This window comes from Petaurus breviceps, unplaced genomic scaffold, assembly GCF_028583685.1.
Source record: "Petaurus breviceps papuanus isolate PSGF00001 unplaced genomic scaffold, PetGlider_PUasm1.0 90205, whole genome shotgun sequence".
In the NCBI taxonomy this organism is placed as follows: Eukaryota; Metazoa; Chordata; class Mammalia; order Diprotodontia; family Petauridae; genus Petaurus; species Petaurus breviceps.
In genome coordinates, this window is record NW_027187196.1 from 1,885,773 (window position 1) to 1,911,659 (window position 25,887).

At 42.3% G+C, this 25,887-nt stretch overlaps 1 protein-coding gene across 1 annotated transcript in view; it reads left to right on the plus strand.

The window, feature by feature from the left end:
* Nucleotides 1–25,178, plus strand: part of KLHL4 (kelch like family member 4) — a 165,219-nt gene extending 140,041 nt beyond the window's left edge. The window contains exons 7-11 of the mRNA XM_069107744.1: nucleotides 6,395–6,619; nucleotides 10,556–10,718; nucleotides 14,759–14,971; nucleotides 21,280–21,451; nucleotides 23,393–25,178. Coding sequence (XP_068963845.1) covers nucleotides 6,395–6,619; nucleotides 10,556–10,718; nucleotides 14,759–14,971; nucleotides 21,280–21,451; nucleotides 23,393–23,452 — 833 coding nt within the window. The 3' untranslated portion in view covers nucleotides 23,453–25,178. The remainder of the gene's footprint in view (nucleotides 1–6,394; nucleotides 6,620–10,555; nucleotides 10,719–14,758; nucleotides 14,972–21,279; nucleotides 21,452–23,392) is intronic.
* Nucleotides 25,179–25,887: the final 709 nt, after the last annotated feature.

A 25,887-nucleotide genomic window follows, 5' to 3' on the forward strand; every position in this document is an offset into this window, starting at 1 on the left:
CCTTGCCTCTGGATTCTCCCAGCTCCAAAGCATTCTGCACACAGCTGCCGAAGAGATGTTCTTAAAGTACAAATCTCGATAAATGACTGACTCACTTAACTCCAGGGGTTCCCTGTTACCCCTAGGATCAAATAGAAACTCCTCTGTTTTGCATTTTTAAGTGTTCACAAGCTGGCGCCTTCTTATCATTCAGGTATTCTACGGTGTTCCTCTCCTTCATGAACCCTGGAGTGCAGCCATCCTGGCCCGTCAACCATTCCTCATACATGCCTTTCTTTGTGCCCTTACATTGGCAGACCCCCATGTCTGGATCACCCTCCTTCCCCACCTCTGTTTCTTAAAAGTCCTGACTTCCTTCAAGAATCAGTTCAAATTGCACCTTCTGTAAAAGGCCTTTCCTGGTTCCCTGTACCTCACAGCTCTTTGTCCTATTTTACATTGACGCATCTATAGGGTGTCAATCTCTGTCTCTCTGTCTCTGTCTCCTTTCTCTCTCTTTCTCTCTGATCTCTCCCTCTGTCTCTCTCTTCTCTCTCTCTGCTCTCTCCCTCTGTCTCTGTCTCTCTCTCTCTACCTCTCTCCCCTCTCTCTGATCTCTCTCTCTGTCTGTCTCTGTCTCTCTGCTCTCTCCCTCTGTCTTTCTGTCTGTCTCTCTTCTCTCTCCCCTCTCTGTCTCTGTTTCTGTCTCTCACTGTCTCTGTCTCTTTCTCTCTCTCTCTCTGTCTCTCTCTTTCTCTCTCTCTGTCTCTGTCTCTGTCTCTCTCTCTCTCTCTGTCTCTTTCTCTCTCTGTCTCTCTGTGTCTCTCTCTCTGTGTGTCTCTCTCTCTGTGTCTCTGTCTGTCTGTCTGTCTCTCCACAGTGCAGTTTCCCTAGTAAGCTCCTTGAGGCCAGGGATTGCTACCCTTTCTTTAAATCTCCACTGCTAAACCACATAGTCCTGGACATTAAGGAAATGCTTAAGGAAGAGTTAAGTACCTATCGATTGCCTCCTCTGTACTGCAGTGAAGGGGGCTTTAATTAGTCCGACTCCGCCTGAAGCTCTCTGCTAATAGCCAGAAAGCTAATCTCTTCTTGACTTGCCTTAACAACAGATTAATCCTTTAAAAGACAGAAAAGCCCAAAGGGCCCTTTCAGTGGGAATCCAGGTGTCCGCAGTCTGGGTTGGACTATATGGACAATATGGACGCAGTCCATATTGGAGAGATGTTATGGAGAGAGAAACAACATTTGGCAACTGACTGAATGTGGGGGTGGGGAGGGAGGGTGAGAACTTGAAGATAACACCAAGGTTGCAAACCTGGCAGCCTGGAGGGATAAGGGCACCCTTGAGAGTAAAAGGGAACAGAAGAGGGACGTGTTGAGATGTCCATAAGATACCCAGATTTCTAATAGGTCTGCAGACCAGGGCCTCGGACATTGGGAACCTCAGGAGGATGTGACGGCTCCATTTTAGGAGCTCCCAGAGAATGAACGACTGAGCTCTGCTGCAGATCGAAGCGTTATGGTTCCTTTTTTGATTTTTTTTTTTTTGCAACATGGCTAATATGGAAAAATGTTTTGCATGACTTCACACAAGGGATGGCTAGTCTTGTCAATGGGCGGGGGAAGGGCTGGAGGGAGGGAGAGAATTTGGAACTAAAAAAAGAAATGTTAAAAATAGTGTTTTTAAAAATGTGACAGAGGAAGAAAGGCAGCCTGGACCTACTCTCGTGGTGCCTTGTTTTAGGGAAGCAAATTTCGGAGAGTTCAGAGAAAGAATTGGTAGGCTGCCCCCAACACAACTTTATGCTTTATGGGGGAAATAGGATGGAAGCTCCTAAGAATGAAATTCTAAAGATACAGAGGAGAACCAATTCTAAAGAGGCAGAAGAGGGGGCAATGCCCAAATAGACTGATGATGTTGTAGAGAAATTTATCAACCAACCTAGATATTTACATTTGAAAAATGCTATTGATAGCTTTTGGTTTTTTACATCACCTCCATTTCCCAAGATCTCTTTAGCCCTTCCCCAATCCAGAGAGCTATCCCTTATAATAGAGAATAAAAAAGGAAAGGCACAGTGCCATGCAATTAGCTGGCAAAAGAGAGCCTTGGACTTGAGAGAACAGAGGGTCAGAGTTCAGATCTAACCTCAGACACTTCTTAGCTGTATGTCCCAGGAAAAGTCACTTGACCTCTCTCGGCCTCAGTTTCTCATCTATAAAATGAGGATAATAATAATGCATCTACCTGACAGGGCATTTATGGGGGCGGGGGGCTCAGATGAGACATGTGCAAAGTGCTTTGCAAACCTCAAAGTGTTAAATAAATGCTATGATTAATTAACCAACATCTCAGCCAAGTCTGTCAGTATACGCAGTGTTCCCCACCTCTGCAAAAAAAGACTAACTCAGATTTGTTAAAAGACGTGTAGAAAAGAGGGGAGCAAGGGTAGGTCCTAGAAAGAATATGAAACCATGGCCTGAGGCTAGAAGGGTCACCTCGGTAGCACAGCATACTTTCCTTGATGCTGTAGAGGAAAGTTAATCTCAACACAAAGCATTTTTTCTCTTTATTCCGGAGGTACGGAAGGAATTGAGGGAATCTGATTGTGGAGTGGCTATCATTGTTCTTTAAAAGATTACAGAGCACAGGAACAGAGAAGAGAAGATGTCCTAATTTTCAAAAAAAAAGGGAAAAGACCAAAGCCTGCAAACTATAGGCCAATGAACTTGACTTGAATTCCTGGACAATCTAGACTCAGGGAGGGGAAATGATAGCTATCTTCAGGAATGTGCTGCTGCAGGCTCCTGGCCAATTGTTAATCATGCTAGTAACAAAGATTAAACTAAGTGTATGGTGCATACATTTTTTCCCCTAAGCATTTTCCTGCACACCATTGGCTATCTTCAGGTGTTTGGGAGATTGTCATATAGGCACTGGAAGGGCAGAACTAGGAGGAGTGGGTGGGCATCATTTAGAAGACATTCCACTTTATATCAGGACAGCCTTAGCAAAGCCACCCAGAATGCTTTGCTTTGGGAGGGAGGGAGTGCTTTCTCCTTCCCTGAAGGTATCCAAGTGTAGTCTGGGAAGCCCCTTTGTAAAGAGAAACACCATTTGAAAAGATATCCAAACCCAGATCAACATAAGGACCAACCATAATTCCAGAAGACCAGTGATGAAACATGCTACCCACTTGCTGACAAAGGTGATGGATGCCAGTGCGTAATGACACGTGACCGACTCAAGAATTTGTTTTGCTTGATTGTGCATATTTTGTTACAAGGGTTCTATATTTTTTAGCGGGGAGGGAATGGATGAGAAAGTTCGTGGAAAAAATAATAAATGTAATTCAAAATTTGGGAGAAATGGAAGAGAGAGAAAAGAAATGTTTACTAATTAAAAATGAAATGAAAAAAAAGTTTCTGCTGTACCGTATGGCCTCTGAGGTCTCCTGAAGACCTCCCAGGGTCATGGAGCCCACTCCTTCCCAAGGCAGCCCATTCCACATCTTACCGCACAAGAGCCTAAATTAGCTTTTACTGACAAAAGATCAGTGCTGACTGAATTCCTGGCAGGGAGCGGCACAATTTTCTATGGCGGTCAATGGCTATAGCCCAGTAAATGAGAAGAAAGGAGCCCTCTATTAGTATATAAAAGACTAAATGCCTCAGAACTCTACCCTGCTAATTAGAACCCTTGCAGTATAGTCATGGGCCAGGGGGAGGACCAACACTGGAGGTCCCTTTGATCTCAAATTTTAGTCCTGGCTCACTAATTATTTGTCTTTAAAATACAAAGTGGCCCCTAAATCATTGCACTAAATGGACAGAGGTCATTAAAATGTTAATGGAAGGGTATATATTTAGCCATAGGTTCTGCTTGTACAGTATATTTGTAATTCAGCTGAACAAACCTTATTAGATGCCTACTGTGTGCAAGGCACTGATTTAGCTTAGTGGGCTTTCAGTGACTCAGTATGGGCAAAACCCTTAATTAGGGCTTAAAATTTGGACTGAATAAACGTTTCCCAGAGGACCAGTAGGCACTAATGAACCCTCTTGTAAGCCCCAGCAGCAAGAACTGCCCTGTGGCCCTCCTACTGCTTCCAGAATAAAATACTAACTCCTCTGTTTGGGTTTTAACATCCTTTACAATCTGGCTTCTCCTGTCCATCTCCTCAGACTAATTCCCCAGTTCTCCCCCTTATGCGCTCTAGATTTCAGCCTAACTAGCCAACTCACTGTCCCCTGAACAAAGAACTGTACCTCTTGCTTCTGTCTTTACACAGGCTGTCTCTCCCATCCCTAGAGTGCTCTCTTTTCTCTACCTCCACCTCCTGGGATGCTGAGCACCCCACTTGTTTGTACTCCCCCTCCCCAGAATGACTTTGTATATATTTCTTACTTACTTCTCTCTGTTTTTCCCCAGTAGAATGTAAGCTCCTTGAGGGACAGTTTCCTTTTTGCCTTTGTGTCCCCAGGACCTAGCATGATGCCTGGTCCACAGCAGGTGCCTAATGTTTGTTGATTTGAGTAGTTATCTCAGGTAATAACCTATAGCCCTGTGCTTATCGCAGGCAGCCTATGCTTCTTAGTTCTACCATTAGGGTCCCCGCAATTGACCATCTGACCTGCCCTCCCAGTGGTGATCATTGGGATGCCTGGGAGCAAATTCACTCCTCTAGGGTACCCTAGGAAGACTGTACAGCCATGGCCCGAATCAGTAGCCATTCCCAGAGTCCTGCTTCTGCCCTGGCAAGACACACAGATTCACATACCAAGAAGAGAGTTCCTCGGCAAAAGAGGAGAACATGAGTGCTCTGGGACATCACTGAAATATGCAGCTACTACTGTACTCCTAGCTCGGATTTCCACAGTACTCAGAACAAGCTTAGAAGGCCGGAAATACAGGGATTATTATCTTCATGTTACAGAATCTAGAGAGATGCAATTACACAGCTAAAAAGCAACAGATCGGGGCTTGAACTTACTCCTTCTGTTCCAAGTTTGGGGTCTTTTCTGCCATAACATGCAGATAACATAAGATTCCATAGTTTGTCTAGAACATAGTTGTTATGGGGCGGCTAGGTGGCACAGTAAATAGAGTACTGGCCCTGGAGTCAGGCGGACCTGGGTTTGGATCCAGTCTCAGACACTTAACACACACACATACACAAATAGCCGTGTGACCATGGGCAAGTCACTTAACCCTGATTGCCCTCCAAAAAGCAAAAAAAAAAAAAAAAGAACATAGTTGTTAGTCTGGCATCCTAACATTATCATTATAGGTTCCATTGCCCAATAGAAACTTTGAGGAAGGACATTTTTTTGGTCTGGCATGATCTATTTTTAATAGTATTTTACTTTTTTCCAATTATATATAAAGACAATTTTTAACTTACATTTTTGCACTTAATATTTTATTTTTTCAATTCCATGTAAAGATAGTTTCAACATTCATTTTTGTAAGATTCTGAGTTCCAAATTTTTCTCCCTCCCTCCTTCCCCTTCCCCTCCCCAATAGAGCAAGCAATCTGATATAGGTTATACATGTACAGTCATGTTAAGCATATTTCTACATTAGTCATGTTTGACATTCATTTTTACAAAATTCTGAATTCCACATTTTTCTCCCTCTCTCCCTCCCCTCCCCTCTTGCTAAAATGGTAAATAATTTGATATAGGTTATATATGTGCAATCATATAAAACATATTTCCATATCAGTCATTTTTGTGAAAGAAGACACAGACCAAAAGGTAAAACAAGTAAAGTGAAAATAGTCTGCTTCGATCTGCATTCACACTCCATAGTTCTTTCTCTGGTTGTGGCTAGCATTTTCCATCATGAATCTTTCGGAATTGTCTTGGATCATCGTATTGCTAAGAAGAACTAAGTCCTTCATAGTTGATTATTACATAATGTTGCTATTACTGAGACATATTGACAGACTTGAAACAACTAATATTTAGAGCAGCACTCCAAAGAATTCCTGAGCTGCCAAGAACATGCTGGAACAGGGAAGAAGCACTGACCAATAGTCAGAAATAAGGGAAAAACTTCCTTCTGACTATTCCGAGAGCCTTAGGCCCTCTGATTTTATCAGCTGGTCCATGGCATTCTGTTATTTTCAGTGGAGTTCTACCAACTAGGCACATCTGCCAGGATGCTAGGAACCCTTGTGCTTGAGCTGCTAACAGGACGTTGGGTATATTCTGCTGGACTTGTCATTTCTAATTCCGCCTGGGCTGGAGCTTCCCCAGCACCTTCCCATAGGTTGGAGTAAGTCACTTTGGCTTCTTAGATTTCTGTTATTGTATGAGAAATTGTATACGTTGTCATCGTGGGGGGAAATGGACAAATTCCATTCTTAAAACATGGCTGATAGTTACGAGGCTCTTCTGTTAACAGGCACCACCACAATTGAAAAATATGACCTTCGTACAAACAGTTGGATACAAGTTGGTACCATGAATGGTCGGCGGTTGCAGTTTGGAGTTGCAGTCATCGACAACAAGCTTTACATTGTGGGCGGAAGAGATGGTCTAAAAACTTCAAACACTGTGGAATGTTTTAATCCAGTGGCCAAAATCTGGTCCATTATGCAGCCCATGTCAACTCATAGGCATGGTTTGGGTAAGTTGAATACACTAAGTGTAGTCTATTTGTTTTATCCAGAAAACGGGAATGAGCCTACAGTAGAGTCTGGCCACGATGATGCTAGTCATTACAAGAATTTGGACAGGTCACGAGTCAAAAAACAAACCACAAGTTTAAGAATCTGTAATTTTCTAGGCATGGACATTCCCTTCTCCACTGCAGATCACAACCCTTCCATATATCCTTGTGAGTTGCCTGACCTGTTGGTGGCTGAATACTAAACATCTCTGAATTTCACAAGCCCCGTCCTCCTGCAGTGGACACACATGGTCTGTCACTAGGCCTACACTAGAAGCCTTTCCAACTTGTGCTCCTTTGGCATAGTCTTAGACACACATTAGCTACTGGAGTCGGACTTTAATGGAGGAGTCAGCCAATTTCTCCCTCAAGAAAACATTGGCTATTTTTTGGCAGATCTGGGATTTCACTGATATAGGGAATTCTTGGTAAGACAGCTGCTTCTACTGATGTAGTAAAACAGCACCTACTGTGTAACCTAGAGTTTTAGAGATAAAGTGATTTATTAATGTACCTAATACATAGTAGGTACTTAATAAATGCTTGTTGACTTGACTTGATTTAACCACTTGAATTAACTGACACAGCCAGTATGTGTCACAGATGGGGCTTGAACCCAGGTTTTCTTGAGGCTGAGCCTGGCTCACTGTCACATTGCTTCTCTAAAGCCCAAAGTCACCTCCATATCATGATGAGGCATTGAAATAGGATTTTAGTGGAGGGGGGTGAAATAACATCTTTCCCCCCCCCCCCACCAAGTACCATATACAGCAAATATAAGATGTTACCTTTCATAGTTTGCCTAGAACATAGTTGTTAGTCTTGTGTGCTAACATCATCATTATTCCCAATGGAAACTTTGAGGAGCGACGTAGTGACAGACTTGAAACAACAGAAATCAATGAATTTCAGAAGTCTGTCATGGGAAAAAAAGGTAGGTGGGGTAGGGAAGTTATTTCTAGGTGAATGTTACCTTGTTCCCTTTCCCACAGGGACCAATCTGCATTTCAGCAAAACTGCTAGAATGCAAAATTAGACTAGAACATATTTAGGAAGATTGCTATAGTTGGAAGGAACCCTGAGTTATCCTCACCAACTCCCCCCTCCTCCCCCCACACAGACAGGAAGGCTGGGATAAATGGAGTGGCTTTGAGTACACTCCAGTATAAGGCTAGATGGGTCAGAAGCCATAGTCATTGTGAGAACTGTCTCAGCCTCTCTCGAATTGCTGGAAAAGGAAACTTTTCTGGATTGCTGAGATGTGGACCCACATCCTTAGGCCTGGGAGGGGGCAGAGGAAGCATTTAACTGGATGTTTTCCAGGATATGTTTCTTCATTCCAGGTCCATAAGTTTGCTTTGTCCATCAGGACCATTGAAAAGCATTAAATATAAAACCATACAGTGAAATAAGGTGACTTGTTATTCCAAATATATGACCCTGACACTTTTATGAACCTCACGGTTATGCTCAGTGGGACCCTTTATTTTCATAATCATTGCAAAACAACTCATTTAGTACATCTTAAGAAATGGCTCATTTATATAGTGGAACTTTGTGAGAGAAATCTCATTTAGAGGAAGATGACTTCAGTACAAAACTGGGCACAGGATAGGATGGTGAAATTAAAAATATGTTGGAAAATATGGTTTAGGATTAAGAAATGAAAGATGTCAAAGGCTCACATAAGATATTGAATCCCTTTAACATCCATCTAGTCTAATCCACACGTTTTACAGATGGAGAAACGGGGGCCTAGAGAGAGTGAGTCTAGTCTAGTCACCAGAGTAGCCTAGAGTCACATAACATGTAGGAGAGTTAGGCCTCAAACTTAGGTCATTTAACTCCAAGTCCAGTAAGTGATCTTTCCACTCTACCACACTTGACAATTTCTTGGTTTTCTCCCTTATATAATACTTTTCTCCCTATTTACTGTATTCATGGATGCCACAGGTCAGAGCATGTCTCCTCAAACATAAGCAATAGGCTAATCCCATTACAGTCAGGCTTTAAGGCCAATGTTACTCATTAGGAAGAGGGCTTTTTAAGGCAGCATTAGCATGGGGCCTGACCCTGGTGATTATAATGCTAGCCTTACCTTGTCTTCCCTAGAAAGAGGGAAACTGCTGTTTGCAGTATAGAATGAACAATGTATCATTGATTTCCTCTTTCAGAATATATGAAACTTGGTATCTTCATCCTATGCAAATATATTGTCTGATTAAATATTTTTGCTTATTAGATATCTAATTATTCATGAGACCAGATTATTCATTAAATTCATTAAACCTAGTCTAAGCACTTCTAACCTAAATAATTACCTGGGGAAGAACCCAATGCAAAGTTAATTTATCAGGACAGAAAATCACAGGATCACAGGGGTTTGTCCATACATAGGAACAACAAAGAGCTAAGATAATAAGGGGAGAAGCCTCCCAGTAAGGAAAAATTGTAGAATGTTTGAGCTCCTGTGAACCTCTTGCAGACAGTTTTTCTGGTCCTAAGTTGTCCCTCCTGGTGAGATGGGGAGAAAGAGTCTCTGGTGTGCCCGCCTCCCCTCCCGGTCTTTGTTTCTCCCACGCCCTTCCATCATGTTTGCAGTGATCTTGCTTGTCCTCTCGTGTCATGGAGAGCTTCTCCCAGGGTGGCTGACTGCTGAAGCTTTTCTCCCTCAGTTGTTGGCAGGGCAATCTAACCTCCAACATCGCACATTTCACAGAGGAGTGAGGCCAAGACATCTTAAGTGACTTATCCACAGTCTCAGACTGAATAACAAAGTTAGTACTAGAACCCTGACCTCTTGACTCAGGGTCCACTACTCTTTCCCGTGTACACCAGACCGTTCAATTTGATCTGAATTCTCCAGTTGGCTACCTGAATTGTAGAATACACTGATTACTCAGACCTCAGTTTCTCTGTGTCTGTGTAGATATAGCACGGGCTAGAGGGAAACGAGAGTGAATGAAAGCAATGTCCTAATTAATGTCATTGAGGATGTATATGAGGTGATGGTGATTTGCCAGAAAAACTAAGATACGAGAGGGAGGAAGCAAATAAACTAATACTAGTAATGCCTGACGTGATGAAGAGGAGTAGTGAAGGGAGGGGCCATCAGAAGGAGCCATGTGGGAAATCTCCTGGGCAGACCTGGAAAATTACCTGCCCCCTGAGGCGTCTCCGTGAACCCGATACCTTCTTCTTTTGCTAACACTCACAATGTGGAATGGGAAAGAAAACCACCATGGCTGGGACCCATTCTCAGATGGGTCTTCACAACCCAGATGAGTTTACGCAGACCCTGCTTGCAGACAGGGCTGTATCTAAGCTCCAAGGCTATAAAGAAGCTGCGATCACCCCAGATGCCTATTCCTTCCTTTCAGTAAGCACAGCCCAGACATTCCTGCCCAGCTGGGGCAGTTCTTATTCACAGCCTCCTGGAAATTTGCAGCAGGGATCCACCCAACAGGTGGGAGTAGGAGGCGGTTTCCTCCAATTCTCTTGGCCCTGCAAGGATGCCTGTTTATCCTTCACTCTCACCGTGAGACCAGCCCATCTTTTTCAATTATACATTGATTTGATGACATCCTTTATCTACTTCTCCCACGTAATTCATTGTCCTAGAAAAAAAAATGTCCTGTATGTATTGACATTCCCAGAAAAGGCAATTCTACAACCTTCCTTGGCTTCACACAGTTTCAACAATGATACTCTTCCATGAGGCATTCGTTATGCCTAAAGGGGTTATGGGAACAGCTTTAGCTTCAGATCAGCAGCAGAAGATTCTTTGAGAAAAGAAAACCAAATTCGAAGCTGGCCATTCCTGGAAAAGGGGTACACTAGTCATTGGGAATGTTGGATCTAGGGAATGCTCTAACACCATTCTCCTTTTTTTAGGGGTGGCAATGCTGGAAGGACCGATGTATGCTGTTGGTGGCCATGATGGATGGAGTTATCTTAACACAGTAGAAAGATGGGACCCTCAAGCGCGACAGTGGAATTATGTCGCTAGCATGTCGACTCCTCGGAGTACAGTGGGTGTTGCAGCATTGAACAGCAAGTAAGGAAACCCTTCCCAGTTCACATGCCTGTGGGCTACCTATCCTTTCAAACAAGATCTTTGTTTTCTTGCAGTTTTTCTCCAAATGTTAAAGAAGTTGAGCTTTGAAAAGCCCACATTTTTATTAAGATGTTAACAAAACTGATGGGAAAAATGATGAAAATTGCATCAGTGTCGATTGCCATTGCATTTTAAAATCTGTAGCATCATCATAGCACATTTGCCTATGGCACTTGTGAAATTGACCCCATGGTACTCTATGGGTGTTTTTCTATATGTTGTTATCTGTTATATATTTTTACTCTTACCCCTATGATGAAACTGTCTGCCAATACAGATCATCAAATAATCTGCAACTTAATCTTTGGAGAGTTGCCTGTGGGAATTGAGAGGCTAAGTAACTTGCCAAGGACCACAGAGGCAGGGCTTGAACCCAGGGCTTTCTCAGTGCGAGACTAGCTTTGTCCACTATGCAACACCACCAATCATGATTTTAATCACCTATTTTATTTTAATGCCATATCTTCAGCCATAATAATAATTTGGTCCTCATGAAAATCCTTTGTGGCATATGGTATCTATTCCCATTTATTCCCAATATTCCCTATTCACATCCTATAGTAAAATGAGGCTCAGACAGGTTAAGTGACCAAGTTCATAAAGCTAGCAAGTCTTGGAGCTAGGATGTGAAATTAGGCCTTCTTGAGTCCAAATCCTGTCCCCTTCCCACCCTACCTCACTGCCTCTTGGGCCATACAGTATATGATGCACCAACAAGGCACTCCTAAAGAAAGAAGTATCTTGCTTATCTGCAAGTGTCATTATGCTAGGAACCTACTGTCATCATGAAAGAACAATTATTTGAAACAGATATTTGATTGAACAATTTATAGAACAGTTTCTATTTTTACCATATAGAAGTTCCCATCATCATTTCCTGTATGATCTGCCCGTGCCTTTCCCAATCTGTGCTTCTCTATTGGGCCAAGATAAACACTGGGCCTCTGGACCAGCTCTTAAAGTCATAAATAGGGTGGGGTGGCCTGGGCTTTGCCCCAGGGCACAGAATTTAGAAGGTGCAGATAATACTTGTCCTCTTTTGACACTACCAGTGGGGTGCTTTACACACACATACACACACTCTTACCTGAGAGCACTTCATACCACTCACCCTAGTCAAAAGCATTCCTAGTCATGGTTTTGCTAGCTCTGCCACCATCACCTTCTCTTTCAGTAATCCCTCTTTCTTCTTGGAACTCCCCCCCTCATAGTGTCCCCTAATGTTCCTCCTTGGTTGAGTTTCCAGGACCTCTCACCTTTACCTCTGATCAAAACCTATCCCTCCTCAGTAATAATCTCTGACAGGGTGTGAGCCCACCCTCAAAGTTTCCTGGGTATTCAGGGATTAAAGGAACATGTACGCTTTCCCAGGTATCTTTTAGAGCCTTCACTTTCATTTAAGGACCTAGGGCAGGCTGGTGGCTGCATTTCAGCCCTTCTAGAATCATGCTATGTTTATGGCTGCCTTTCTGGCTTTGGCAAGGAGCTGGTAGGCACGGTAGAGCCACAGGATCACCATGGCATTTAGCCCAAGCTCTGTCTTTGGTGCCTTCCACAGCATAAACATGAGGGATTTCTGTTCAAGAGGAGAGAGTCTCAGCCCTACAGTGGCTCACATCAAAAGTTCTCTTTCTCATGGTCACCCAGTGGGGTTGGTAATGTCATCTACTGCCCAAGAAGGAACATGCTGAGATCACCAAGTTGGACTCATTGGCTGCTGTGTTTTCAGTTGCTCTCAACTCAGCATGACGGCCAGTTAAAGACTTTTGTGATTTAGTAAGCATTTAGTTTATTTGTGATGTGGGATTAAGTTAAAATTAAATTCACAGGTCTGTCCATCAAGTGTAGTATTTTAAAGTTCATAGTAAAATCACCAGTCAATGGATTTTCCAGGTTGAAACCCAGATTTGAAGTCCTTTAATTTTTTCTCTGGGGAAAGGAGACGGGGTTAGAAGAAAAGGGCTGGCAGTGGGCCTGTGATTTCATTGATAGAGGTGTTCCAGTGCCAGACTTCCCGCAGTGCAGCTCAGCACCTTCTCTGCAAGGGGTAGGCTGGAAAGTTACAGAGTTGCACAGCCCCAGTGAACCCAGTGGGTCAGAGATGTGGCCTGGCCACAGATCTTCCAGGCTCTGAGGTGGACACTGTACTCCACCCCACCCTCGCCTCTCTGTGTTATGTTTTAAAGTCCATGGGAAAAGTGCTTGAGTAAATACAGTTTTCATGGGCAAAGCCAGTTTTAAAGTTCATTTGTGTTCTTATGTTATGACAATAATAATAGATTGTTATATTAATAATATATCATATCATAGAATTATGACAGCAATTCTATTACTACAGTCATGAGGACTTACATGCATATTGTGCTTTAAGGTTTCCAAGGTGTTTAGGATATATTCCCCTTCCTCTTCTGGTTCACAAAGCCACTGTGCCCCGTTCCCTAGGCCCTTCTCGCCTCTTGCCAGAACCATTGTACTAGCTCCCTAATGAGTCACCCTGTCTCAGATTGCTCCCCTTTCCAGTTTACCCTCTGCAGAGCTGCCTACTGACATGCTAATAAACACAGGTTTGACTGTGTCACTCCCCTCCTCAAGAAATTCCAGTGGTCCCCTATCACCTCCAAGAACACACACACACACACACACACACACACACACACACTCCTCTGTTTAATATTTAAAACCCTATACAATCTGATGCTAACCTAACTTTCCAGCCATAGACAGAGAGAATTCCATTGTCTTTCTAATGACATCCACTCCTTAATATTCTCTGCATTTCGTCCAGACTTGCCATCCCCTGTCATGACAGTCTATGTCCCATTTCGAAGCCTTTCCATAGGCTGAGCTCCTTACCCAGAAGCCCTCACGCCCCCTTTTAGAGTCCCCAGCTGCCACCCCCCCCATGATTCCACTTACTGAGGCCTGCTCCTCCCCAGTCACTTTGTATATATTTTGTGTTTGTAAATTTTCCTTTTATTCCAAACTTAACAAACAATATATAAAATGGGCATTTTCTTTTCTACATATAGGTCAAAAGAGATGTGTACAGAAAACTGCAGCTCTCTGTATCGACTGACTGCTTTCTTTTAAAATCTATAGGCAGGTCACCCTGTAGCTTTGAAAGTTGGCCTGCTTGCGTGCTTCCAGTTCCGCCTTCCTTGTGGATATTTGTATATGTGTCTGTGCATATGAGGTTTCTCCCAAAAGTATATAAGCTCCTTGACTGTTTGGGTTTTGTCTCTTTGTCCGTGGAGCGTAGCACACTGTTTGGCACATAGGTGCTTCATAAAATGGTTGTTGAGTGAATGAACAAATGAATGAATACGTGATTTGCCCAGCATGGGAGGCTGGATCTGAACTCCAGGATCAGAACTCTAGTCCCTCTACCATGGGGTTTCTGTATTAGATTAATAGGATGTCTAGGAAGACATGTATGCCTTGATATTGCCCAGCCCATCTGCAAGAGAAGGAGGTTCTCCAAAGCAGCAACGGCTATTCTGCCAGCCGGGTCAGGCTATGCTGCCAGCCAGGTCGGGCTGTCCTGCCAGGCCAGGCTAGCAGGAGGCAAAATTGTGTAACAGGTGAAGTTTGTCTTTAGTGACATTCCCCTCTCCTTTTAGCATGCTTCTCCTGGTTCTGCCTTGGCTGTTTTCCCCCACAGAATACTGATCTGTAGGAAGGCAGAGTATTGGCATTTAAATAATGGTTCTTGAAAATTGAAATCCTTCAAGAACCAAAACAGACAAAACTCTAATGATGGAATTTCAGGCACTGGCTGGAGGGTGGGAGAGGACTTGCCTATGTGACTTAGTTCATAGTATATGACCTCTGTCTACTCCAAAACTCAGTGCTGCTATTAATTAGAATCTGCATTTATAATATTTCAATAGTTTTCCATGGTTTCTTCCTTGTTCGTTTCACTTCGGAAATGGAGAGCCTTCTCTAGTCTCTCTCTCTCTTTGTCTCTCTTTACTTTCTAGGTTATATGCTGTTGGTGGACGAGATGGAAGCTCTTGTTTAAAGTCTATGGAGTGTTTTGACCCTCACACCAACAAATGGAGTATGTGTGCATCGATGTCAAAAAGACGTGGAGGTGTTGGGGTTGCAACATACAACGGGTTGTTATATGCTGTTGGAGGACATGATGCCCCTGCATCCAACCACTGCTCCAGGCTTTCTGACTGTGTAGAAAGGTACCTTTTCCTGCTTTCTTATTTCCCTCTTCCTCATTCCCTTCCTTCCTCGCCTTTCCATTAGTCCTTCCTTCCCTCTTTCCCTTCCTGTCTTTTTTTTGCCATTCCTTCCTCAATTTCTTGCCCTCCTTTCCATCCTCTCTCCCTCCCTCCCTTTCTTCCTTTATCTCCCTCCCTTCTTTCCTTCTTTCTTTGTTGCCTTTCCTTCTATCCCCTCCCTCTTATAAATTAGTTACACAAATTTTTACTTAGCTCATGCTAAGTGCTATACTAGGAACTGTTGGGGAAACAGTATGGAACAGGATCTCTGTCCTCTATGAGTTAATAAGGTGTAACTATACAGACTGTTCTTTTTACAAACCTATCAGACCACTGTGTGAGCCTTGGCCTTCAGAGTGGTCACCGCCAGTGGTTGGGGAAGTACACTTATCCCAAAGAGGCTTTCATTGCTGTGAGTTTTGGAGCAGCACATCTGGGATTGCATTTCAGAGCCGCAGAGGCCCTGGCCGCCCACACCCAGAGTCACACATGTATATTACATGTCTTCTCACTGTAGTCACATCGTGATCTTCCCCTCCCCCATCGCCCCCAGACCTCCCACCACAGTCATCATTCCTGAGATTAACTTGCTGCTGTTATCCAGCAAACTTAGCTCACAATGACATTTGGCTGCTTCAAAAATAAAGTCCACCCTCAAAGGCCAAAGAGATTTCCAAGAATGTCCTGTAGGCCTGAGTGTTGGATGGAGATGATCCACCCTGCTGTTTTTAACCATCAGCAGAGGTTAGCAGAAGCTGTCCGTGTCTTGTTTAGGTCTCCACCAGAAAACAAACAAAATTATAAACACCTTCAAGTCCCCTTGTGTGCGATTTCCATAACAAAGACAACAGCAACTTAAGAGTTGAGTGTGAGGGCTGATTGGGGTCTCATAGATCACCATTTCCTAATTGCCGGTCCATGATCCAAGACAAATCCCCAGCACATTTTACTACCATAGGCCCTTCTCAAAAATCAGAACCATTAGGAATGCTGTATTCTGCCCTTCTTAACTTCTGGCTCCTGATCTGTGGCCCTGAGGCACCAAGGAAGTGCCTCCCATGTAAGGCAGAGTCACAGGAGAGAATTTATAAGTATAGTGTGGGTTGGAAAATATTCCTATAGAGCATCCAGTTAGGGCTCTTCATTTAAAAGAAATTAAGCCCACGGAGGTAAAATGAGCCTTATCCAAGGTCATGTGACAATTTTTTGCCTGGGCTCTCCTCCATATGGTACTTATGAGAGTGTGGGAGTTAATCACAGATTATTGGCTATATAATAAAATAACCCTTCTCATTCTGTTTCCAGAAAAAAAGGGCATTGTACCAAAGCAACAAAGCCTTTTAGCCTTGAACAGTCTAAAAAGTCCATTCCCCCTAAGGGCCTGAGTGGTGAGTCACACAGAGTCAGCTGGAGGAAATCAGAGAATTTCTGTGCCATTCATTACCCAATGAGAAAATCCAACGTGTCTGGAAGCACTGAAATATAATCAATTGCAAGAGTTTTCCCTTTTTTGTAGAATGAAGAATTAGTTTAAAGATGAAACCTGTTCAGTGACCTGCACGACTTTGAGAAAATGGTCAGGCTCCTGACTTCCCTGGATATGGCCTAAGTAGATTTATTTTCAAAACAATTAGAATTGATTTGAATTTTAGGAGAGTTTTCTAGGTATTTGATTTTAGACCATAAAAATCCCAATGTGTTTAGTTTTGTGCCAAAAGGCAGAGACAGTAATGGAGATAGAAGACTGTGATAACCTCTACCTAGTCAGCTAATGCATGTAAATGCAAGGGAAAGTAGGTATATGGACTAGAGGCTGTGTGGTGTAATGGAAAGAGTATCACCCTCATAGCTAGTTCTGCTACATGTGACCTGGAGAGCCTGGAAAATGCTCCAGCCTCTCCGGGCTTCATGTTGGTCATCTCTCTTATGAGGGAGATATACAAGATGACCTCTGAGGTCAGTTCCAGGCCCAAATCTAAGAGCCTATGTTTTAGGAAGTGTCAGCAAGTTGCAAATGAAGGAGAAAGTCGGATAAAGGATGTCATAAGAGAAATGTAGAAGTATAAAGATGGGCTGGTCACATGGTGAGAACCAGGGACAGCCAGAGAGGCATAGCAGTCCCCTGGAGCTTTGTGATGTCAAAAGAGCTTGAGGAAGACCCCCAGCGTGTAGAAACCTGCTGTGACAAAGGCATATGGGATAGTCAGTCAGGGATAAGGTGATATCTACCTTGTTGGAAAGAGTACCCATATTGATGAGAATGTAGATCCAGGGGAACATTGGAGTATATCTTAGGGAGCTCTGGTGTGACCCATTGTATATGCAGATATCCAGGGCAGTTAGGTGGCATTGTGCTGGATAGGTCGCCAGGCCTAGAATCAGGAAGACCTGAGTTTTAATCCAGTCTCAGACACTGACTGGCTGGGCAAGCCACTTAACCCCTGTTTGCTTCAGTTTCTTCATCTATAAAATGGGGAGAATAATAGCACCTACCTTCCAGGTTGTTGTGAGATCATAATTGTAAAGCATTTAGCACAGTGCCTGGGACAGAGAAAGTGCTACAGAAATATTATTATATATGTTGGGCCGTGTTGATGTTTTATTCATTTCTTCATTGTGGAAAATATGTGTTCCGTGGTAAAGACACTAAGCTGCAAATGGAAAGTGTGCAGAAGATTGCCACGAGATGGGGCATTGTTTACTGCTCAGGATCTTTGAGAGAACTTTTGTCCCAACACATGAATTTATGGAGGATCAGAGCCAGAAAACAGGGCCCCATCAGTGCTTTGCATCTTTACGAGGGAGATGGAAGTTTGACCTCATCAAAGCACCAAATAGATTGGTAACACATTACTTTTATGACTAAACTTCACTGTAAACCATCCGAATAACTGAGCATTCTCCTTTGTGTGTAGACCAGGGAATTTCACTCTAAACAGTTATCTGCTGAGAGACAGGAAGGCCACAGGGCTTGTCCCCACGCCCCCAAATCTCCCAACTATCACCTTCAGTTTCCTCACCCACCTGGGACATGTGTTTCAAGCAGGGTACAGCCCCCTGATCAGATGCCCACCCCGATCCCCCTTCCTCCCATGGCATCAGGATGACATAGAGAACTGGATGAAACCTTGGAAGCCACCTCTCCCAACCCTCTCACTTTTCCAGTGAGGGAACTAAAGTCTAGGGAGGGTGAGTGACTTGTTCCAGGTTAGCCGGGTAGGAAGCAGTCAAGCCAGGCTTAGAACCCAGGACCTCAGCCTCCCAATCTACTAGGCTTTCCCCAGTCCATACTGCCTCTCCTAGAGGTGACTTCACTATAAGGAGTTGAAGGACCAGAACATTGGTTTGGTGGCTGTGGAGATTTTCTGTGGTGCATTTTGTTCTCTAAAGGTCCATAGGAAGTTAAATTTCCTTGCAAATACATGCAGCAAGAGGAATAAGAACTCCTTTTCCTTATTCCAGTTGTACTTTGTTTAACAACAATAACAGTGAATAATAATGCCAATAATATTACTAATACTAGCTAGCTGCTCTATAGCATTTTGCAGGTTTTCAGACTGCTTTCCATCTGTCATCTCATTGGACCATGTGGACTGACAGCATTCCATTTCCTAAGTCACCATTCTTCCCTTTCATGCAATTACTCTTCAATAACAACAGCAAAAAGAAAAATGTCAAACCTACAGTCCAAACATGTTCAAACATCGATGCAAAGAATGTGACAAAATGGCTAGCTCTTGCCAAGACTTTTGTTGGCCTATAAAACATGGAGGAGCCTGGGACCAGTTGTTCACAACTACCACCAAAAACTGATTTGGGTTGAGATAGGAATGAGGATGATGAGGGGGATTCCTTTTACATCAATGGGAAAAAGGACATGCAGAAAGTTCTGTGGTTATCCCTAATCACATTAATTGGCTAAACAAGAATGGAAGCTTGGTTCTCTTGAGTTTTGGCTCACCATGCTTTCCCTGAGAGTATCCTCAGCTGTACAGTGTGGGGCAGCTAAGTGGCACAGTGACTACAGTGCCAGCCCTGGAGTCAGGAGGACCTGAGTTCAAATCCGGCCTCAGACACTTGACACAAAAACTAGCCGTGTGACCTTGGGCAAGTCACTTAATCCCAATTGCCCTCCAAAAAAGCAAAAAAATTAACCTCAGCTGTACATTGTATATACCATAGCTAATATCTAAGAGCAAAGAAAAACAAAAGGGAAAGGGACTTCTTTAGGTTTGCAGTCAGCCTGTCACTAAGCATACGGGTCTGATGACTTTTCCTGAAGGTCTTTACTAGTAGCAATGTTGTTGAAATTTGTCCTTCACTTAACCTTTGGAAGACTGGACATTACTCAGCCCCTCTGGCTAACGTGAACATTAGCCAGATTTTATTAGTCACCATACAGATACAAAATTCTGAATCTTTTAGAGCAAATCTGCTAAGGAAAACAAATCTATCTAAAAGGAGATATTATAGGGGCAGCTAGGTGGTGCAGTGAGTAGAGCACCGACCCTGGAGTCAGGAGGACCTGAGTTCAAATCTGACCTCAGAAACTCAACACAAAAGCTAGCTGTTTGACCTTGGGTAAGTCACAACCCCAATTGCCCTCCAAAAAGCAAAAAAAAAAAAAAAGGAGATATTATTCACACATGTGGCTGTCCTCATAGACAGATGAGTTTTGCAGCAATAGATCATAGCAGTTTTGTTGAACTGAGGTTTCAATGTGGATAGAGAATGCAGCCAGACAATTTAAGAATGTCACCACATAATATATAACATAGTACATGGTATTAAAAGTTAAGTGAGTAAATATTTCCATTTTCTTTTAAAGTAGAACTGAAGCCATATAATGTAAAAGATCCTAAAAGCATAGACAAGTGCATTCATTCATTCATCCATTCATTCACTCACAGATATTTACTATAGAGCTACTCTGTGCAGTCAAGAAGGTATAGTCCATGCCCTCAAGGAACTTATAATTAATGCATTTTTTCTTTTTAAAGCAATCGGGGTTAAGTAACTTGCTCAAGGTTACACGGCCAGTTATTTCTGGGTGGGTGCTAAGTGTCTGAGCCCGGATTCGATCCCCAGGTCATCCCGACACTGGAGCCGGTGCTCTTACTCGCTGTGCTACCTGGCCGCCCCTATAATTAATGCATTTTGAGAGAAATAATACATGTGTATACAGATAAATATGATACAAATTGGAACATGTGAAGCACATTAAAGGAATACAAATCGTCCTGAAGTCCGATTAAAGAGAAATTACATGTCTCAATTACGTTCAAGCAGAAACAGATGGAACAAAGCAGTTGTTTAAGTTGTTTAACAAGGAGCTTGACTTTTCAGATAAAGTAGAATATTGTAAAATTGTTTCTCTTCAAAAATAAACTTACTATTTGATTTTTTAGTAGACAAAAATAGAATCAGAGGGGCTTGTAACAAGAGTTAAGGTGAGTGTATTGTTTTATTGGGTTTCCCTTTTTGATTTTATTGTCCTGTACCACATAGGAAAATGTTCCAAGCCTTGGGACAAGAATTCCTGAGGCTTTCCAATGAGTGGGGATAATTGGATTTTTTTGTCCCATTGATAGAAAAAGTTCAGGGAAAAGGAGTTAACTTGAGAATGAAATGGAAAAAAAAAAAACTAGGGCCCCTGAAAAAAGATTAAAAAATACAGTGGAGAATGACGAACTAACAGTGTAGTCAATGTCCCCCCTCCACTGCAAACAGTAGTAAAATTCACAGTGCCCTGATACCCAAAGCCAAAGAATTTGCATTTTCCTTCTGCATTACTCTCAATTCTAGCCCTTAAGGAGGTAGGAATAAGCATCTCATATATAACTTTGATTGGAAAAAAGAACATAGTCAAAGTTGCTCAAAAAGCATAATTATGGCTAATGGTGAGTTTTTCTGCCTGGGATGCAATTAGAAATTTTAAAACTTCCTCTGAGTCTCAACAAAGACATTCATGATACCTTGCGAATGTTTTCTAGCTTTATGATGTGCTTGGAGAGTCCTCTAGTGGTTGAATGAATTCATGCAGCCTATTAAATAGGCCTAACTTTATTGTGGAGAGCTATTGAACATTCCTAAATACACGGTCAAGTCTTTGTTTTGAGGTGTACCTGTGTATTTCAACTATATATGTGTAAATATATGTATATATGTGTGCAAATACGTGTGTATATTTTATATGTGTGTGGATGGTTGTTTTGAACTGTCTTCCAACTGGATTGCCTCCCCACAATTTTTCTTATAAAACTTCTTAGGTATGACCCCAAAACAGACACATGGACAACAGTAGCACCTTTACGTATCCCTCGTGATGCTGTCGGGGTCTGTCCCCTTGGAGATCGCTTATATGCAGTGGGAGGATACGATGGACATTCATATTTGAACACAGTCGAGTCCTATGATGCACAAAATAATGAATGGACAGAGGTAAGATCACAGAAACACTCACATATGGAACACGTTCCCTTACATTAAAAAAAACCCAAATCTCTTGGGAATTCTGTTACTTCCCTTACTTCCTGAGCAGGGTTCAAAGAGGGGGGCGGGATTATAGGATCTGTGATATGTGTCAGAATCAGAGACTCTTAGAGCAGACAGAGAACACTGAGGCCATCCAGCTCTCTCTAAAATCCCTGACAAATGAGCCTCTAGTTTCTGCTTAAAGACCAAAAATGATAAGAAAGGCATGTGTTCCCATGGCAGTCCATTCTTTTGGGGGATGACCGTAATTGCTTAGGGAGAAAACTTGCTCCCCATGACTTCTACCACTGTTCCAAGTCTTGCCCACTTGGATCAAGTAAAATAAATAATGAATCTAATCTCTATTCCATGTAATGACCCTTAGAATAACTAAAGATAGCAAACTTGAAAATAAAAAAAGAAAGAAAGCAAGCCCTGGGTATATATTTGCTATGAGGAATGCCTCATACCATAGATTCAGAGACAGAATCCAGTTCAGCTTCCTGTAGGAGATGGCATGTGAGACAAAAGAAACCTCAAAGGTCATCTACTTCATCCCTTGTATCTTTCAGATGAAGAAAGGTCACATAGGTAGTAGTAAGTGACAGGGCTGGGAATGAACACAGGTCCTGTGACTCCAAATTCAACATACATCCCTTCAAACCTTCCCTAATATAATCACCTTATTTCTGTCAAGGGTCCCACCATCATTCCAGTCAGCAGGTTCACAGCCTGTGCCATCCATCTCTGACTCCTCCCTTTCCTTCTCCCCCATATACAATCATTTGCAGTCCCACATCATCATTGGTATCATTTCCACTCACACACATGTAGCCACCACTCTAATTCAGGCTGTCCACCCTCCTTCCTTGACTGTTACAGTGGCCTCCTAACTGGTATCTCTGCAGGCATTGTCTCCCCATCTCCAGTCTGTCTTCCATAGAGTTGTGAAATAAGTTTTTTTTCCCTATAGCATCAGTCTCTGTATGTCTTTCCCCTGCCCAAGGAGCTTCAGCAGTTTTCTAATAGAATACATCTAAGATAAAACACGAACTCCTTTGTCTGACATTTAGCACAATCAGAATCCGGTCCTTCTTGCCAGGTTTCTTGAACATTACCTCTTCACACACTCTCCATTCCAACCATGCTGAACAAAGAAGCTGTTCCTCATACTAATGTAGCAACCTGTACTAAATGATGTATAAATTTCCACCCCAGGTAAATTTATTTTTACCAGGAACCTTCTATAGAAAGAGTCTTAGCATGAAGTCTTATCCATTTTAAGAGGAATTTGATGGAAAAGAGAAGTTTCGTTTCTTATTTCAGTAGCCCTCCAATCACCATATGGAATTGTGATGATTAGGAAATTTGTGCTGAGGGGCAGCCCCGTGCACAGAGGATGGAAAGGGAGAAAGAAGACTCTTAGAGCAGCAGGAGAGATATAGCTGACACCTAAGGATGAACTTTCTGAGCATTATACATTAAAAGATACAAGAAAAGAAACCATTTTGCTGAAGATCTTTAAACATTTGTCTCTGATGTCTTTGGATAGTAGGATAGATCATCTCTCAGAGGCTCATAGATTCATGCTTTACACTCCAAGAGGTATAATAGAAATAACACCCTAGAGGGTCAAGAGATGGTTCTCAGTTTGACTCTCCCCTTAAGTCGTTAGATGATTCTGGGCAAATTGCTTTCCTTCTCTGGGCCTTAGCTTTCTCCTGCACCATAGACATCAATTTAACTAGATACTCTTGGATGCTCCTTCTAGCTCTTACATTCTCTAGCTTTTAGATTCCTAAATGTATGTCACAGAAGAGACTAGCTGTGTGACCCTGGGCAAGTCACTTAACCTCAGCTTCAATTTCCTCAACTGTAATGAATCCACGTGTATCTCTTTCTCTTCAGGAAGTTCCTGTTAACATTGGAAGAGCAGGAGCTTGCGTTGTGGTTGTGAAACTGCCCTAAGGAGATCCAGCAAATATCAAAGCAGAGCAAACTCCCAGCCCATGAACCAGTGTAGGAGGAAAAGAGGAAGAAACCAAATATATTTGAAGTAGCAGCTGCACTTGTTTGGAGCTAGCTACTAAATGGGCAAATCACATTGGACTCGGTAGACGATTCAAAACTCAATTTAGAGTTTCTTTCTTACACATGACAGCCACCTCAAAGTGTTGTCACACTTGATTCATAGAAAAGCCCCATCCACTAAACCACGTTCACGTGTCAGGCTTCTGAATGAAAATGCCCAATGTTTAATGGAACTTGGTAATAGCCAAGGCAGAACATGTTATGATGTGAAACAAAATACAGAAAGGAGTGCTGACAAACCTTGGGGTCATGGGATCTGGGTTTCAAATCATGAATCTGCCACTTACTACCTATGTGACTTTGGGCAAATCAGTTAATCTGTCTGGGCCTGTTTCCTTAGCTCTAAAACGAAGAGGTTACAGTCCATGACCTCTGAAGTCCCTTCTACACCTGAATCTATGATCCTATGACTTGATGGGCTCTAAGACCCCGCCTGTTTCTGTGTCCTTCAGTCACACCAAAGAAGGCTTTATTTAGCATGTTTTCTAACCCCCCACGGTATTATTAACAGCTTTCAATTAAAAAAAAAACTTTTGGCAAATGCTGTGGGATTGTCCCTTGCCAAAAAAAAATGTTTCTCTGATTACCTAAAATATTATGATTTATCATCAGAGTGAACATCTGACGCTCTAAGTAAGAGCTTTCAAATCTGTGTAAATTTCAACAAGGCATTCTTCTCTTACTCCAATACTTCCTCAAAGAAATATGAAAAATTACTCTGTTGACCCATATTGCTGTTGTGCTGATCACAGTATGTTACCTTCTTCATGAAAATAGAGTTCTTCACCCACCATCTGCTAGGACTTCCTCACAAATTGGGCTTTCCTTATATTAGTTATGGGTGCGATCTGGCAACAAGAAGTGGTTAGGGTCCTTTCATAAACACAACTCACACATTGAAAAAATCCAGTATTTGTCACATTGATACAAACTGTGGCTCCAGCTTCAAAGCGCCACCTGCCACCAAAAAAGAGTGGGTAACAGGCTCCTTAAACAGGCCTGGGAACTCAGTGATTATCAACCGATAACTGAGTGTGTTTGCTAAAAAAAAATAAAATACAAATAAAAAGATTGAAATTCAAAATGGGAGAGAAGCTTCATAAGGTTGGTGATCACTTGGAAACACCACAGTGTCCAACGTGCATGATTGTTCCTACAGCCTTCTTTCATCTGTCAGTTTATAGGAAATTGTTTTTCATTGCCGTTGTTTTTTGCTCATTTCAGTCTTGTAAGGTTCCAATAAGGAATGTTTAGAATGTATGTCTAATCAAAAATAAAAGTGTAGTTGGGTAGTGGCTATTTTCGCTTTAAAATCTAACTTTCATTTAGCTATAAAATTATTCAGGATAAACCATTGAGAAAGTCTTTTTTTTGGACAGCTTTTCAGGTTGTGAAATTAGATTTCATTTTCAGATTGTGAATATGTGTTGCTTTCAGTAGGCTTTTTACTGTTGGTTGTGAAAAAACTTTTAAGAATCTCCACAGAATGATATAGAAAGCTAAACATCCTTACTGGTTTTGAATGTTGCAATGCAATCGGCACAAAGGGATATTTGGAAATTGGCATGTGGAGTTCAAATAAACTTGGCTTTCTCTGGTAGAATGAGTGATTCTTGAATGCGGCGGTGAATGTAATCCTGTCCCCCCCCCCCCTTTCCGTGCTCTCCTTTCCAGCGCCCAAAGTAATATAACGTAAATAACAAAGGGTGATGAAGTCTTCGTGTGATTCCCCAGAGCACTCTTGCAAAGCAGATAATATGACAGAGCTTTCTTTTCTATTCCCCAAAGCTCCTAGCACAGTGCTGGACACATAGTAATTACTTAAAGACTAAGCAGGTTCCCTTTGTTCCCAACAAGCATCTAGAATTTAATACAGACATTCATAATGTCATAGGACTTAGAGGGAGGAAGGACTTGAGAAATCATCTCCAATGCCCTCCTTTTACAGAGGAGGAAACTGAGGCAGGCCATATAGTAAGTAGCAGAGGCAGGGTTCAGGACTTCAGCCCGAAGGTTCTTTCCCCGATATAATGTTGCCTCTAATGCTGTAGCTTAGCATAAGGACTATGAGCAAGTCATAGAAAGATGTGTTTTGGTCAAAAGAATCATTTTCTATGTCTATAGGGTCATAGCCTGCTAATGCTGTCTTGGCCCAGAAGGAAAATTTAAGGTTTTTCACTGAAGTAACCAGATCAATAATCTCTTGTTAATCAACAAAAGTCTAAACCTTTAACACCAAAACAAATATATCTCAATAGCCCTAAGACAGGTTATAGTCATATTGACAATATAGGTAAACACTTGTGTTTTGG